The sequence below is a fragment of the Agelaius tricolor genome, unplaced genomic scaffold, assembly GCF_023055355.1.
Source record: "Agelaius tricolor isolate 1412-34295 unplaced genomic scaffold, bAgeTri1.0.p SCAF_59, whole genome shotgun sequence".
Lineage (NCBI taxonomy): Eukaryota > Metazoa > Chordata > Aves > Passeriformes > Icteridae > Agelaius > Agelaius tricolor.
Genome location: NW_027269319.1, coordinates 543614 through 560252, shown reverse-complemented (window position 1 = coordinate 560252; position 16639 = coordinate 543614). Strand labels below are relative to the sequence as shown.

The 16639-nt window shown below is 50.4% G+C and overlaps 1 protein-coding gene across 1 annotated transcript; it reads left to right on the top strand.

Annotated features, from left to right (window-relative positions):
* The first annotated feature begins 439 nt into the window (after window positions 1-439).
* LOC139605097 (uncharacterized) lies at window positions 440-6514 on the top strand. The gene is made up of 5 exons (XM_071456483.1): window positions 440-1871; window positions 3350-3475; window positions 4507-4587; window positions 5028-5135; window positions 5988-6514. The coding sequence occupies exon 1, from the start codon at window positions 440-442 to the stop codon at window positions 1607-1609; it is 1170 nt and encodes a 389-aa protein (XP_071312584.1). The 3' UTR covers window positions 1610-1871; window positions 3350-3475; window positions 4507-4587; window positions 5028-5135; window positions 5988-6514.
* The last annotated feature ends 10125 nt before the right edge of the window (window positions 6515-16639 follow it).

Genomic DNA, 16639 nt, shown 5'->3' with positions numbered 1-16639 from the left:
AAATACTGAAGTTGCTCTTTCTAACATCTTTTCCGTCCCTTCAGGCACGCGGAAATGAGTGATTTTGCCTTCACTGGACAAAGGGCAAGACTTTCCGATGGGATTCTTCAATTTAGACCTTTCTGAAAGTTCCAGCGCTTGTCTTGCTGGTTCGGGGTTGTGCCGCAAAGCCAACGCAGAAGGATGACTGCAGCCAGAGAAAGAGGGGGCTCGCACCTGGCCCTGCCGAGCCGAGCCCGGCCAGCCCCGGAGCCGCCCCGCCCGCGCTGTGCCCGCAGCCCCGGCTCTGCCGCGCTCGTCCCCGCCAAGTCCGGCCCGCGCCGGGGCCGCGCTGGGCGCGCGCGGGCCCGAGCGCAGCGCCCCCCTCAGGCCGCGCGCCTCCGGCGCAGCCGCGGCCGTTGCGCTGCGGGCGTTGTGGGCACAGTCGGCGATCGACGCCATGGCGGAGCTGCCGCTGCCCGCCGGGCTCAGCGCCGGCACCTTCCCCGCCAAGCTGTGGCGCCTGGTGAACAGCCCCCGCGTCCGCTCCGTGCGCTGGGACAGCCGCGCCCAGGGGCTGCTCGTCGACCGCTCCCTCTTCGAGCAGGAGCTGCTCAGCTCGGGCGACGCCCACAGGGGCCGTGGCGATGGGCCGGCCCCGGTGCTGCACACCTTCAGGGCCACGCAGTTCCGCAGCTTCGTGCGGCAGCTCTACCGCTACGGCTTCCGCAAGGTGCCGGGCTGGCTCGGCTCGGCTGCGCCGGGCGATGCCGGGGCCTGGCTCCACTACAGCAACCCCTGCTTTCGCCGCGACCGCCCCTACCTCCTGCTCCGCATCAAGCGCCGGAGCGCGGCCAACAGGCAGCGGCCGGCGGCGGGGCGGGAGGGCCGCAGGCGCCCGCCCTGCGGCTCCCAGCAGCTCCCCGGGGCGCGGCCGCTGCCGGACGGGCGGCACGGGCGCGGTCGCTTCAAGCCGCTGCCCAGGGAGCGGCCGCCGCTGCCGGCCGGGCGCCCGCCGAGTGGCTTCCTCCTGCTGCACAGGGAGCGGGCGCTGCCGGACGGGCGGGAGCTGCGCAGGCCTCGGCCCGGCCGCCTCCAGCAGCCCCCCGGGGAGCGGCCGCTGCTCGCCCGGCGCCCGCCCTGCGGCTTCCACCTGCTGCACAGGGAGCGGCCGCTGCCGGCTGGGCGGGAGGGGCCGAGCCGCTTCCAGGAGCTCTACGGGGAGCGGCCGCCGCCCGCCGAGCGGGAGGTGCTCGGCATCCCGCCCTGCCACTTCCTCGGGCTCCACGGGGAGCGGCCGCTGCCGCTTGGGCGGGAGGGGCCCCGCAGCCGCTCGCAGGAGCTCTGCAGGGAGCAGCTGCCTCCGGCCGAGCGGGAGGTGCTGGCGATCCAGCCCTGCAGCTTCCAGCAGCTCCACGGGGAGCAGCAGCCCCCAGCCTACGAGGCACGAGGTACAAAAAGAGTTGGAGCCTTGTTTTTCCAAAAGGTCGTGAAAAGTGACCGTTTGAAGTATTTTGCCGCAAGGCTCTGTCATTCTCGGCCAGAAGTTGTCAAGCCTACTAGGAAAGGGCACCTAGGAGGCCAAAAGATTCTCTGCCTGGTTTCCCTGTGTGCTTCCCGTGATGTTTGATCCACAGCAGCTCTAGAGCTCTGTGTCCCACAGCCACGTTGGGGAGCCTGACCAGTGCGTTTGGATTCTTGCAGCCACCCCGGGCACTTCAGGGCCCAGCGCTCCCGCCGGCAGTGCAGCCTGTGCAGCGTGGACGGCCTCCAGCTCAGCACAGAACACAGCTGGGGAGGAGGAATGGCCACCAGCAGATCTGGGCCTTGCCGTAGAGAAAATGATTCGGGAGATCAGGAGGTCCCTGTCTGAAAGATCTTCCACTGCTCAGGTAATTCCATTGGATGGGGATAAAAGGGGCTGGACTGAGAGCTTTTGAACCTTGTTACACGGTTGAGAAGCAAAGGCTTCTTTAATCGAACTTATGTCATCATTATTTAGTTATTGAATTATTCTTGGTAAAGAAAGGTTTCTGAAAGAGGGGATGAAGAAGAAACGAAGAAGAGGTTTTACTTGCTGGGAAAGAAGAGAAGAGTGTTTGGAGAAGTGGCACTGAAGGCCAAGTGTCCCGTGCAGGGAGGGGCATGCCAGAGGTGCCTCTGTTGCAGCAGCAGATGCGGGCTGTGCCTCTTTTGGGTGGGAAGGCCAAGGCAAAGCAAGGGCTGGGCTGCAGCTGCTGCTGCTGTGTGAGCCCTGCCGTGCGTGTAGGCGCTCCCAGAGCCGTGGCTGGGGCTGGGCTGGAGCTGCAGCTCTCTGTCCTTTTGCAGATTATTACACGTGTTGGCCAAAGAATGTCTCTCTTTCTGTTGATGTGCTGACCCATTGCCTGCAGTACATTTATGATTATGACTCAAGGGGGGGGGAGTGGGATTTTTTGGATTTACCAATACCTTATTCTCAAGTGGCACGACTTTTGTCTTCTGTAAAGTCACACATAGCAGTTTAGAGAAGCATTTTATTCCATAATAAAAGGAAACATTGCAGGCTTGGAACCATCTTTAGAATCTTCTTGGAACCATCTTTAGAATCTTTAGGGTTCTGATGGACGGGCTATGGCAGAAGAGATGAATATTCTGAAACTGGTCATAGTGAGAATATCTTTGTGTCCAAAGGTAATTTGCTTCATTGTGGACATTTACTTCCTCAGTGGAATAGAAACACTACTTGGTTGTCTGGCTTTTCCTGTCTTTTGGGTTGGTTTTTTTCCCTACCCTCCTGATTAACAGATTTTTGCCACTGATTGCAAATGTGATCCTGGAAATACCCTGGGTGCATAAATGTTTGCCTGGATCACACTCGTGGGGCAGCAGCAGAGGGCTCCGAGAAGCAGCACCTTGTGATGGGTTGTGTGAGCGGTTGGCTGGGGGTGCTGAGACTCCCAGGCAGAAATGTGTGCTTTGCCTGTGGGTTTGCAGCACACAGCCCTGGGCAGGGCTGGGAGCGAGCTCTGCCCTTGCTGGCAGCCGTGCTGGCTGCAAGGAGAGCCCCTGGCTTTGCGCTGGCTGATTTCTCCCAGCTCTGGGGTAAGGCAGGGTCAGAGCGTGGGGGCACGTCCCCCCACTTGGTGTCTTCTGGTTTTCTGTGATCATGTTTTGTCTCAAAGGTCATTTTGTAAGAGCTTCAGTTTCACCTTGGCCCCCTGAATCCTGAGTTTAAAAAAGGCTTGTCATGTGAACCGTGGGGGCAGTGTTCCCTCCTCTGTGCTCCGTGTCCTTTGGGAGTGGAGAAGGAGAGTTATTGTATCCCTGATACGATTCCAGCAAAATAGTGAGTGAGTGATCTTTGGGTTCCTTTCTTTCTGTTTTTCAGCTCAGGGCAATGTTGGTGTTGCCCCTGATTCTTCAGGAGGGGAGCCTGTGAACAGAGCTGCAGCAGAGGAAGCTTCATCTGGCACCGAGAGCTGCAGGAACAGTTCCCAGGAGCCCGAGGAGCCTGGTAAGGACAGAGCCCACACTGGTTTAGAGAGCTGTGAGATGGCTGCTCTGAGCAGGCTTGGTGCTTCCTGGTGCCTTGAGTTCAAATCCTGCATGGGCACAACCTGCCTGAGCCCTGCCCTCCACGCTTCTCCAGAGACTCTGAGGCCGAGTCCTCTGCTGGGGCAAGAGAGCAGGGAGTAAACCTGACCTTGTGGGAGTTGTGTCACCAAGCCGGGTGTCCCAGTTTTGTGCTGAAGTTGGTGGATAAATTTGCTGCAGGGTGCCAGGAGAGGCCAGGCTGAGCGACTCGAAGGAGCAGGGGGAAAAAAAGTGCAAAAAGTCAGGGTAGAAGTCCAAATCACTGACTAAATGTAGTACCAGTCTGCTGGTATTGGTCCTGACCCACAAGAAAAACAAGGAGCACAACAGCAGAGGTCAACCAATTGAAAAATCACGGTAACTCCAGTAACAAAAGGAAAAGCTTGAATGACCCCTGATTAGTGAGACCTAAGAGGAGAGAAGGAGCACTTTGGATCCATTCCTTAGCCAAGCTGGTGCAGCCTGCAGGCCTCGTAGGGAGCTCTGTCCCTCCCAGCCCTTCCTGCCAGAGCTGATGGTCAAGGTGGAGCAGCTGCTGCTCACTGCAGAGGGCAGTTTGTAGATGCCAGGTCATGGAGCTGGTTCATTCACTCAGCTCCCAGCACCTTCGGCTTCAGCCATTTCAGCGAGGACTGAGGTCTCTCTGTCAGCACAGAGAAAGAACAAGGCTGGGCTTCCTTGTGGCAGCTGGGACTGTCTGTGTTTCAAGCTCTCCTGGGTGCCCTTTGCACTGCGGGGGCTGAGACTTTATCAAGATACTTCAATGCTTTGAAACACACTTTTGAACACTTGGAATGGTCCCTGTTCTTTAAGGGGCAGATTGCTTCAAATTGCCAAGTGAGAGTCCGCCTTTCAGGCCATCTTGGACAGCCCCTGGTAGAAGGACAGTTGCTGCCCAAGGGAAAGGTGCACAAGGCCCAATATTGACTGAGCGTTCCCTTTGCTTCCCAGATGCCATCTGAGCAACATCTCCAGGAGGGCTGCCCTGCATGGCAGGAAGAGACAGGGGGAGAGCCTGTGGCCATCGGGCAGGTAGAATTCCTTTGTTTGTAGATATGTTTATAGATTTCTGTGGTTCTATTTATGAGTGGTTATAGTTCCATTTATAGATGGTAGTGTTCTATTTATATGGGCATATATTGATAGATCTGTATAGTTAAATGTGGATATGTATATAGTTATAGATGTGATATAATTATATTTTATTATAAATTTACATTTATAGATTTTCAGAGTTAGATTTTTATATGTGTAGAGTAAAAAATATAGATATGTATGACGTTACATTTATGAATGTGTATAGTTATATAGTAAGAGGAATAGGAATGTTTAGATGGAGAGATTGATGGATAGATTGCTGTTTGTGTAGGCCTAGGCTGCATTTTTAGCTCTTTCCCGCCTCGGCTGCCTTTTTCACCTCTTGCTTTTCCCCCGGTGCCCCCTGTGTCCCCTGTCCCTGTGCTGGGTCCCAGCTGGCGGCCGGGCCGGGCGGAGCAGCACTTCCAGCCCCGGCTGTCCCTGGAGCGGTGGGAGCTGCCGCTGGCCCCAGGCACTGTCCCCTGAGGAGCTGCTGGAGGACGGTGAGACAGAGGGGGCTGAGGGGGCTGAGGGGGCGGTGGCGCCGAAGGGACGGTGACCCTGAGCTGCTGCTGGGGCTGAGGGCTGTGGGGCAGCCGAGAGCCATGGTGGCACTGAGGTGACAGGGAAGTGGCACAGGCTGAGGGGCTGGCGGGTCTCAGGGGACGGGATGGCTCAGAAGGGACTGAGGGGGGTGAGAGCACTGTGAGGGGCTGAAGAAACTGAAGGGGGCTGGGGCTTCAGCGAGAGCATGGCGGGACTGAGGGGATGGAGGGGGCCAGCAGGGAGCACAGAGGGCTCCGGGACTGCAGCTGTGCCAGGCCTTGCAAGCAATTCCAGAGCCTCCACTTTGGCCACAGCTGCAAGGAAGACCTTGAGGACAGCCAGAGACTGACGGGAGCCAGCAGGGAGGAGCTGAAGGCCGGCAGCAAGAGCAGTGAACGGGGACCTGCTGCTGCCAGCCTGGAGAGAGCCCAGCTGAGGCCACAGGCCCGGGGAGGCAGGCTGGGGCTGAGGCTGGCGTGGGCTGTGGCCGTGGGCACTGCCCGGCGGGGCAGGAGCGGGCCCTGCCCGTGCTGGGGCTGCTCAGCGCAGCTGCCCCGGCTGGCACAGGGGCTGTCCTTGGGCCAGGCAGCTGTGCCGGCAGGGCCCGGGAGCTGTGCCGGCTCTGCCGGGCTGCCGGGGCTGCGGGACAGTCCCGCCGCGGCTGCGCTCACCACAGCCTGGCCTGCTCGGCTGCTTTCTCTTTACGACCCTCCTGGGGAGGCTCTGACATTTCCTCTTCCCTGATGCAAGTGCAGCTGCTGCCAAGGGAAACGTGCCCATACTCACTCAGTGTTCCCTTTGCTTGCCAGATGTCCCATCTGCTGTCGCTGTCCGGGAGAGTTGCTCTGCACGGGAGGAGGAGACCGAGCGAGAGGCTTTGAAGATGGGGCAGCTGGGATCCCCCTCTGCTTTGAGTTTCGTGTAGACATGTCTAGAATTGGATTATCCATTTGGATAGATATGTCTATCCATCTCTAGACATGTCTGTTACGTAGAAATGTCTAGAGATGGATTATCATTTGGATATGCACATTTTTGGGTTGCTACTTGTATAGGACTATTTCTGTATGTGTGGTGTTTAGGGATGTACGCTCTGTATATATGTACATGTATGTATACATACTTGTTTGTAATTACATCTCTGTGTATATTTCTATCTAAGTATACATGGACGTTGTTATATCTGTGTTTAGTTCTGTTTGCTATATATAGTTGTGTTGCTATTTATTCGTTTGTAGTTATATGTAATAAATTAAGTTGTTAAATGCCTTAATTGATCTTTGTGTATAGTGAGTTGTTGTGGAGGTTGGCAATAAATTTAGTTTTGTTAACTGAAGTTAGTATTTGTATATTTTTACACAGACTGGTTGTAATAATCTAATAAATTCCTGATTTTAACCTAAATTGAGATTTGTATAGTTCTGTCTTGTCAGCGTGGGTGTAGCAATTTGTAATAAATGACATTTTTCAGCTGAAATTGGTTCTTGTGTATTTGTGGATCAGCAGTGCTGGTGTAGCGATGTGCAAGAAATGCCATTTGTCAGCTGTGATGGGTGTTCTGTGATTTGTGCTAAATTAGTGTATTTTATTGAATAGTAAAAGAGGCAAAGAGAAATAAAGAGAAAAGAAAGGAGGAGAAAGAAGTGTGCATGGGCGGTGGGGGGACAGGGAGAGGGTGGCAGGGGGTATGTGTGACAGCTTTATCACCCATCCAAGGGTCCCACCATGTCTCGCTGCTCTCCTCCATCTGGTCTCCTTGGTGGTGAGGGTCCCACACCACACTGCCACACGTCCTGACAAGTGAGGGATTCCCTGGATTAATACCCGCTTTGGGAGGTGGGAATGCCCAGGTGCCTCCCTTGCAGGGGGCCAGTTGGACACTGTCCCTTGCTGCACTGAGTGTCTGTGGCATCGTGCTGCAGTGCTCTGGTGCAGGGTCTGGGCACCCCTTTGGGGGCCCTTTGATGGGGCACATCACCCCCTCTGTTGTGGACAAGCTTTCCCCTGGTGAAGGGCCCCACAGCTGGGCTGCCCTGCCCAGCAGAGGATGGGCGGCCACTGCCTCTCACCAGAGGCTTTCCAACACTCACCCAAAGCCCCTCTGCCCCCAGCTTTGGTGCCAAGCTCTGTGTGAACCTGGCAGCTGATAGCCCTGGGGCCGTCATCTCCACCCTGAAGGCATTGGCTTGTGCTTCCTGAATGCCCCTGAGCTGTTACTTTATCTCCTCTTCATCAGAGAACCCTGTAGGCCTCCCAGAGCCCCATTCAGGGTGTGGTGGTCATCTCTGCAGCTTTTGTAACACAGCTCTGCTGTAGTAGGCAAAAGTCTTTCATGAAAATGTTTAAACCATAAACTATTGTATTTCAGCCTCTGACAGCGGGGAGGACAAATCCGCCCCCCATCCCACGGGCAGCTCTTTAGGAAGCGCTCCAAGTGTCCCTCTGAAGCTCATCCCAGAGACCAGAAGCCAGCAGGGATCCTGAGCCAGCTCCGCTGCCTTTGGCAGCACTTTGGCAAATGAGCTGCAGCAAGGGGGAGGCAGCAGTGACTGTGACTGCTGCAGGCTGGGCATGAAGGAAGGGCCATGGACACAAGTGCTGAGATGCTCCAAAATCCAGGACAACTGGGAATCAAGAAGGTCTCACAAGCACTAATATGATGGAAGCCTTTTGTGTGAAGCTCCCTGAAGGAACTGCCAGGGGATTTGCTGCTGGGATCAGCAATAGCAGAAGGCAGCAGCATCTGCTCCTTTTCCTGGCTCTGTTTCAGGACACAGGCTCTGATGACTCCTGCTCCCACAAAGCCCTTGCCCATGGAGGCTGTAGTGCAAAAGCAATCCCACTGCAAAGAGAGGCTTTGCAGTTGAAGTCCACTTGTGTTTAGGCAATGGAGTTTAGGGAATGAATGACTCCCATGCCAACGCACCGGCACGTAACCGGGGCTCTGAGAGGCAGAGCCTTTAGAGGGAAAGAGAGATCAGGCACTCGCATGCCTGAAACTCCTTCAGCTCTCTTCTTTAAATTAGAAAGCTGAGGAGAGGCAAATGCAATCCTTTGAAAAAATATTGTGTCTAACAAGTCCTGAGGGGAAAAAAGTAGGTAACAACTGGGCCTTGTTTTCATAGCCTGTGTCTTCTGCAGAGGAGACTGGGATGTACAGCTTCCAGGAACACAAGGCATTGCATGGAACTGTGCATGTGCTCAGCAACTCAACCCTACTGGTGCACTTTGTAAGGACACAGACAGCAATTGGATCTATGTATCCACCCATTAACAAAGTGTTGTTAGCAGTAGGATCAAGGTATCTGCTCCCTGGGGAAACCTTTCAGCATTTAGAATCTGGACAAGGCCACATCTGGCCCTGCCTGGGGGTGCTGGCTCCAAGCCAGCTCCCTTGGTTCCTAGGCAGGCTCAGGGAGAAAGCCAAGAGGAGAATGAAACCAGCTGTCCCCCCAGCAGAAGCTCTGGCACATTGCTCATCCAGCACTATCAGAGCCGGGCTACTCTCACAGCGCACTCGGAAGCCTCGTGGCCAGCAAAGGTGGAGGCACCGCAGGATTTCCCGGTTCCCGGCCATGGCTCTGCAGGGCTTGGCTGGGACAGCTTCCCCCAGCTGATGTGCAGCTCTGGATGAAGGGGAAAGCATTGGGGTACCTGGTGATGTACCTTCCTTAATCACCAGAGGCACCCTTTTGGAATAATGCTGAGGTGCATTGCTTAACTTATCCTTTCCTGACTCTTTTTTGCACTTTTGCATTACAGTAAATTACACTGTTTCTTCAGCTGGTGTCTGTGTCTGCATCTCTGACTCTCCCCACCACCAAAACAAACACACAGCCAATTTAGCATGAGACCTGTGTTGGATCGGTGGAAGAAATGCAGCACTCGATATGAGTGATCAGCAAGTCTCCAAGTTTATTGATAGTTCACACATATTTATATTGGTGTTAATGAAGCTTATACATATTGCAAAGCTGAGCTCATTATTGGTTAATTACTTATCCGTCAACCACACCTTCTTCTATATTCTTATGGTTATTTTGTTACTACTTCTACATTCTTGTGGTTATTCTGCTGAAACTATCTCCATATTTCTGGCAAAAGATCCTCTCCTCCATCCTAATGTTGCAGCAAGGTCACATCAGTGATTGGACACTGACTGCTGACTCCTAGACTTGCTTTCTTCTATCTTAATCAGCGGTATCATGTCTACATGACCTTTCTTAGCTAGCCAACTGTCCACAAAGCTCTCCACATTTCCCCCGTTTTTCTGTTACACAAGCATGGTCTGATTAAATGCAGCAGATATCATCTTTTTCACCATGTTCTGTAGGCATATGCAAAAGCACGGCAAAATTAATACTACTAACAAAGCTATAATTCCCACTATAATGGTGGCCTTAACAATAGAGCGTAACCATGATCCCAGGCCTAATGATTTGAGCCATCCATCAATACCAAAGCCCGATTCTACCTGTAGTTTCCCAGTTTACCTCAGCAACTCAGAGAGTTGAGAATGAACAGACTGTGCATGATCAGAAAGATTCATGCAATGCATGCCCGCAAATTCTTCACAACCATGGCCTTGTGCAAGTAAAAGAAAATCGATTGCAGCCCTATTTTGAAGTGTCGCATGGCGAATAGAATCAACATCAAGCAAAAGACTAGAAAGTGCCAAAGAGGTAGCATTAGATTGCTTAGCCAGCCAACATCCCAACCTGTTTAAAATAGCATGAGCACCTGCTGCTGATACCCCTGGAGTCAAGAAAGATGCTGCAACTATGGCCCCTGGGGACCAGAATTTTACATTGTCCTTGCAGTCTGCAGCAAATGCATGAGCCATTTGTTTATTTCGATGATGGTGGCGGCTCATGTTAAGTATCATGGACATGTTAGGTGTAAGTAGAGACAACCGTCCAATTGTACATGGTCCCCCGTGCAGCATTGATGGGATACCGGCCCAAGCACGGTCCCCACATATCAGGAAGTATCCTGCTGGCAATTGAATAGGGTCATTTGATGAGATTGACACTATCTTTGCGGTATAATTGCACCAGGCCGATGCATTATGGTAGACAGCCATGCTGGAAGTTACAATATTGGAATGGTTCTTGGCTGGCAGCTGGCTTCTATGGTTAAAATGAATACATGCATCTGCCATCACTGACCCTAACAGCTCTAATTCTTGGGGTTCCTATGGTGCTATAGGAAAATGAGAAACCCATTGATCCCAATTATCCACACTTGCTCTAATTGTTGACTCTACAGGTGGGTACATGTGAGGGGCATGGCCAGGTATCTGCTGGTAACCCAACCAAGCAGGTTGTAAATGAATTGCCAGGAGAAGATAATGACAGGCAAATAGCCTCCTGTTTAGTTAAGTTTGCCAGGGTGACCCATATGTTAGTCTTGGGCTGAAGTGAGGCCCATGCCTGATGGTCTACACTGTCCACAAAAGAAGCGAAAATTAATAAAGCAATAGCATAAGGTCTCCATATCATCCTGATCTTTCCAGGCACTATTTTGAACCACCCAGACATTTTGGAACCAAGCATGTCTGTCACAAACCTTTAAGAATATGTCTTTTTTCCTCTTCTCTTCTTTCCCTTTGACTTGCCCAGACTTAACCCCTTTAGTTCTCTCACAAAATCATCCCACACTTGGTTGGGATCCTGACCTCCTGATATAGGACCTATCACGCTTGACTGTGACAGAGGAATATTTTTACCACACTTAGACTGTAAAATACACCACTGAGATTGCCCTAAAGCATGTTCGACTAAGTGTTGTGTTTCCCACCTAAACCATGCAAGGATCTTCTGTTCTGGGGATTCATACAACTGTAACCCTTGGAGGCCAGGTAACCCTGTAAACGGTTTGAGTTGTCTTTGCCAGGAGTTTAACCGCCAACGGAAATCACAGCTTCTACACTACAATTCAGGTAATTGGGATTGATGCATCCACTTAGTTTCCTGACACCCCCCGCAAAAAAGCAGTATCCATGCAGCACAATGTCTATCTTGACACTTAATACAAGCTAAAATCTTAGGCCCTTCAGATTCAAATGTAGAAAGCAACGAAAGCAAGCTTAATATATTATCAACAGATTTGCACCGATCAACTGCTCGATCGATGGCAAAATCACACTGTCCTTTCAGTTTAAGAAGTATTGATCAAAGGATGATCAGCAGCTTCGTCTCCACCCGCTGACAATTCTCTTCGCTCAGCTGATCGAGGTGTTCCATCTAACATAGCTGCTCGGGTCCATTTAGCAGGTACCCACAGAGATCCTGTAGAGGTAGAAACACAAAGATATCTGCGGCCCCAATATAACACTTTAGCAGGACCTTGCCATTGTCCTCTTTTAGGATCCCTGTATCTTACCCATACATCTTGTTTCACACCACCTTTTTCCTGTACATAGTGACGAATTACAGCAGGAACTTTACTTTCCCCAAAAACACACAAGTAATTCAAAACAAACAAACACTTTAACAATCTTTCTGATGGCTCTCTGATATCTGTGTATTTACTTAAATATCTTTTCAAGGTACCATTTGCTCTCTCTACAATCGCTTGCCCTGTAGGAGAATTAGGGATGCCTGTCACGTGTTCTATTCCCCACATTTGCATGAATTGCTTTATTTTTTTGCTACAGTAAGCAGGCCCATTATCTGTTTTGATGCGCTGTGGCACTCCCATTACTGCAAAACAACTGCTGAGATGTCTCTCTACCTGCCCTGCTGTCTCACCAACTTGTGCTGTGGCCCATATAGAATGACTGTAAGTGTCTATGGTAACATGCACATACTTCATCCTTCCAAACTCAGTGACATGTGTGACATCTATTTGCCAGGTCTCATTTGTTTTCAACCCTCTTGGGTTAACTCCCAGACCTAACCCGCAGCCTCCATTGTGATGACTACATATGGGACAGGCTTTGACTATTGCCCGTGCCTCCTCCATAGATATTTGAAATTCTCTATGGAGGCCTTTTGCATTTTGGTGGAACATGGAATGTGCCTCTCTGGCTATAGTCTGCCTGGGAATTGGAGTTGCTTGTGTGATTGAGACTAGCTTATCTGCTCGTGCATTACCCTCTCCTAGACCAATCTCCCATTTGTGACTTCTGATATGGATAACACAAAAAGAATGTTTCCTCAGTTTAATTGCCCTCTGCAACTGTATAAACAGCTCATGTAACCTCCTGTTTTGAACTTCTTTTATAGAGGCATCTTCTATTCGTTCACACACTCCTGCAACATACAAAGAATCTGTCACTATGTTGAGAGGCCCAGAGAAATGCATCATGGCCCATACAACAGCCAATAGCTCCATCATTTGTAAAGTATCCAACTCGGTGGCTTGGAGTATATGATGATGCCATTGTCCCTCTTCTAGCCAGGTCACTGCAGCAGTTTTGGATTTTCTTCCTGCATCTGTATAAACAGTTACAGCATCCAATAAGGGCTTTCGTGATCTTTTTCGACATTGAAACCAACCCCACTGTCCTATCCAATTCAACGGTATATTGGGAATATCATCAGTGGCAATCACACTACCAGCTCCCAACAGAGCCTCTTGTAATTCTGTACTGTTTGTCAGGTACCAGGTCAATGTATCCTCCTTCATTGGTATCCGTATCTGATCAGGTTCCTTTCCTGTAATCTGTAACGCCCGTTCACAACCCTTTTTGAGCAAATCAGCCAAAATTTCAATTTTTTGAAGAAGGGTTTTATGCTGTTGAGGTGGAGGAGATATCCATTCCAAAGCACATACCTCCCCCGTTTTTCTGTCTTGCTGATTAAGTGCACCCAGTAAAAATGTAGTTCCACACCAAACTGTCAGCTGTATGGGGAGGTTAAGATCGCGTCTCTGAACACTGCCTTGTGTGACACAGTCCAATATCTGTTGCAGTGTCTTAACCTGCTCAGCGGTTACATGAACAGGCTGTGCCGGATCAGTTCCCTTCAGCAAAGGTCGAAGTTCATCTAATAGCTCATTAGGGATGCCTACAATAGGGTGCAGCCATTGCAGATCACCAAGTAACTTTTGAGCATCATGCAATGTATGTATTTTAATATTTAATTGCAATTTCTGGGGGGTAACAATTTGATCAGTAAGTATCCATCCTAAATATTTCCAAGGCGCAGATAATTGAATTTTTTCAGGAGCTACAGCCAATCCATGTAGCTTAAAGGCATCATGTATCTTTTGAACTTGTTGGCCTGTAAAAGGTTTTGGCTGCGCAAATAAAATATCATCCATATAATGACAAATGATTGTTTCAGGCCAGGCTTGCCGCAAAGGTTGTAAAGCATTGTCAACATACAGTTGACACGAGGTGGCGCTGTTGCGCATGCCCCGGGGAAGAGAAACCCATTCGAATCTCGTCTGGCTCTTCCCTGTTTAAAGCCGGCACAGTGAAAGCAAACCCCGAGTGTCTCGAGGATGAAGAGCAATAGTGAAAAAACAGTCCCTAAGATCAATAATCAAAAGTGGCCAGTCCGTTGGCAACATAGCCGGATTAGGTAATCCTGGTTGTAAAGCTCCCACAGGCTCCATTTGTTCATTTACAGCCCGCAAATCATGTAGTAAGCGATACTTCCCCGACTTCTTTTTAATAACAAAGATAGGGGTATTCCATGGACTTGTTGACAACTGTAAATGACCTTGTGTATATTGTTCATGTACTAGTATATGAACTTGTTCCAGACTTTCCCTTTTTAGTGGCCATTGCTTCACCCACACTGGAACGTCCGTGGTCCAAGTTAATGGGATTGGGAAAGTCCACGCAATGGCCATTAGCCCAAAGGATGCTCATTTGTCAGTAATACTCCCATCTGAGCCAAAATGTCTCAACCAATAAGGCACTGCACAGTAATGGGCAAAGGTACAATTGATAAAACACTCCACAAATTTTTTCCATCAATAGTTACAGATAACATGGGTGATTTTCTTGCAAGTGTCAGGCCTCCAACACTGGTTACTGGCACTGTGGTTGACTGCAATGGCCAGTTGTGGGGCCAAAAATCCGGACTCACAATGCTGGAGTCAGCTCCAGTATCCAATAATCCTTCCAAGGTTTGCCTTTCACCCCGATAATCCAGTATTACAGTGCACTTTGGTCGATCATTCAGGTTCATTGTTAATAAAGTAAGTCCTCCAGTGGAACCAAATCCTCGCTCCCCTCTTGACTGTGTTTGACGAGGGGGTAAATTTTTAGCCATTTGTTCCAAAGGAATCAATTGAGCTATCCTTTGTCCTTTCTCAATTTGTATAGGTGGAAAAAGAGTATGTACCATAACACTAATCTCCCCCATATAATCAGCATCTATTACTCCAGGTAAAACAAATAATCCCATCATGGTAGCCGAGGAATGACCCAGAAGTAAAGCTCCCATAGGTAATCCATCAATAATGATTGGTCCCTTTATTCCAGTTGGAACCTTTTCCGGTTGGGTGGTCATCAAGGTTACTGCTGCTGCGGCTGCCACATCCAATCCGAGGCTCCCGGCAGTGGCTGGTTGAAGGGCAGTTGAGCTGAGGTGTTGACAGTAGCTACTTGTGTCTGGGCACGGCGGCTGGTGGGCGCGCTGGCTTTCCTGTTTCCCAAGCAGCGTCTGCAGGCTCCAGTGTTGTGGGTATCCAAGTGACAATTCTGGCACCAGACGCTGACTGCCTGACAGACTCATCGCGTATGTCCTATACCTCCACACCAGTAGCATTTGAATCCCCCAGCAGATGAAGCCCGTGGAATAATTGCTGCCGCTGTTTGTAAGGGAGCAAGAGCAGCTAATACCTGACTCTGCGATGCTTCTGCCTGTTTTTGTGATGCTTCTGCCTGTTTTTGTAATCCTGCTCCTAACTCCTTAATAGCATCTACTAACATTGCTTGAGTCCCTACGGGCACATTTGCCAATCATTCTAAAGCTTCTTCTATAGACCAATTAGCTCCTAGGGTATTTATTATGTTCTTTGTAGTCTGATTACTATTTTGGAGCGCACATTGTTTTAACAATGTCCCTTTCATGAAATCAGGGACTCCTGCCTGCTCAATAGCGTTGGCTACCTTATCTATAAAAGCTCCAAATGACTCATCTCTTCCTTGCTTTATTCCCATATAAGAAGGAATTCCCCCTGGCTCTTTTATCCTATCTATAGCCAACCGCACCAGACGCATAGCCTCCCGACACTTATCAGGACCAATTAACGCTTGTGCTTCTGTCCAAAGAAAAGGCCCAAGCCCCATTAATTCCTCCGGGGTTACCCCATGTAACAGGTCGGGGTTACCCCATGTAACGGGTCGCCTGGCTGCCGTATTACTGCTACACTTTTCTGACAGAGTGATTGCCAGTGTGCATTAAACAAAAGCTGCTGATGCTGAGTGAAGATAAGCTTCGCTATTCCTCTGCAATCAGCCAGCAGCAAAACCTGAGTCCCCCAGATATAATCAAGCATTTGTTTTGTGGGCTCACCAGTTACCCCAAATTGACTAACTGTGGACCGTAAACTGTGACAACAATTTCCAGTCTAGGGCAGTTATTGTTGCTTGAAATCCTCCCCCTGCCACGGGTGTATATATCACCGGACAAGCAACATCAATTGCTGCTTTTATAGCCTCCTCATCCCCCGTATCCATGATATCTTTTGCTACCACTGCCCATGCCTCCCTTCGCCCCCGTGCAATGGCCCCCGCTAGGTCACTCTCTGACCCAGGGACCGGCTCATTACTAGGAGGAGGAGAATTTGACACAGGCAGCGCAGACGGTGCTGTTGTAGCACAGGCGGGGGGTGAGCTGCTGCTTGAAGCAGGAGCCAATGTTGGTGGCAAAATGATTGTGGACGTGGCAGGAGGTAAAGGACAGTTAAACCAGTCCCCATAACCTTTATTCTTTTCATGTGCCACGGTAGCTTGTTTAGCAGCCTTTCCTTCTACCTGATATTGTAATAACTCATCATGCACAACTTGCCACAACTTTCCCAACTTTTTTGCAGTTTTATCCTCATCTATAACTGCTTGCCACATTTTGTCCCCAAATTTATGCCACTCTGTTAATTCATGTACTGTATGAGGATTTTGAAAAAGTCCCTGTTCATACCCATAAGCTAACAACCCAGGAAGCTCTTTTTGCAAATCTATGCCCTTAACCTGACACTTTTGTAAAAAGCTAGTAAATAAATCATATGCTGCTTGCCTTTCTCTATCCATTTTAAAAACGTCAGTGCTATTGCAGCCCCACAAGGTCTCGGCAGCACGTATCGGCCGGGCCCTCCGATGAGGTCACCCAGGGTGCGGCACCTTCCCTTTTTCAGCGGTGCTTGTTCGCCGTCCTTGCTGCGACAGGACCCGAACTCCTACACCGATCCACTGTGGTTGCCGTTGTCGATATCACGTCTCGGGGTCACCATTTGTCGGATAGGCGGAAGAAATGCAGCACTCAATATGAGTGACCAGCAA

Excerpts from the sequence above, each read along its gene's own strand:
- LOC139605097 (XM_071456483.1), top strand. The coding sequence starts at position 440 with ATGGCGGAGCTGCCGCTGCCCGCCGGGCTCAGCGCCGGCACCTTCCCC.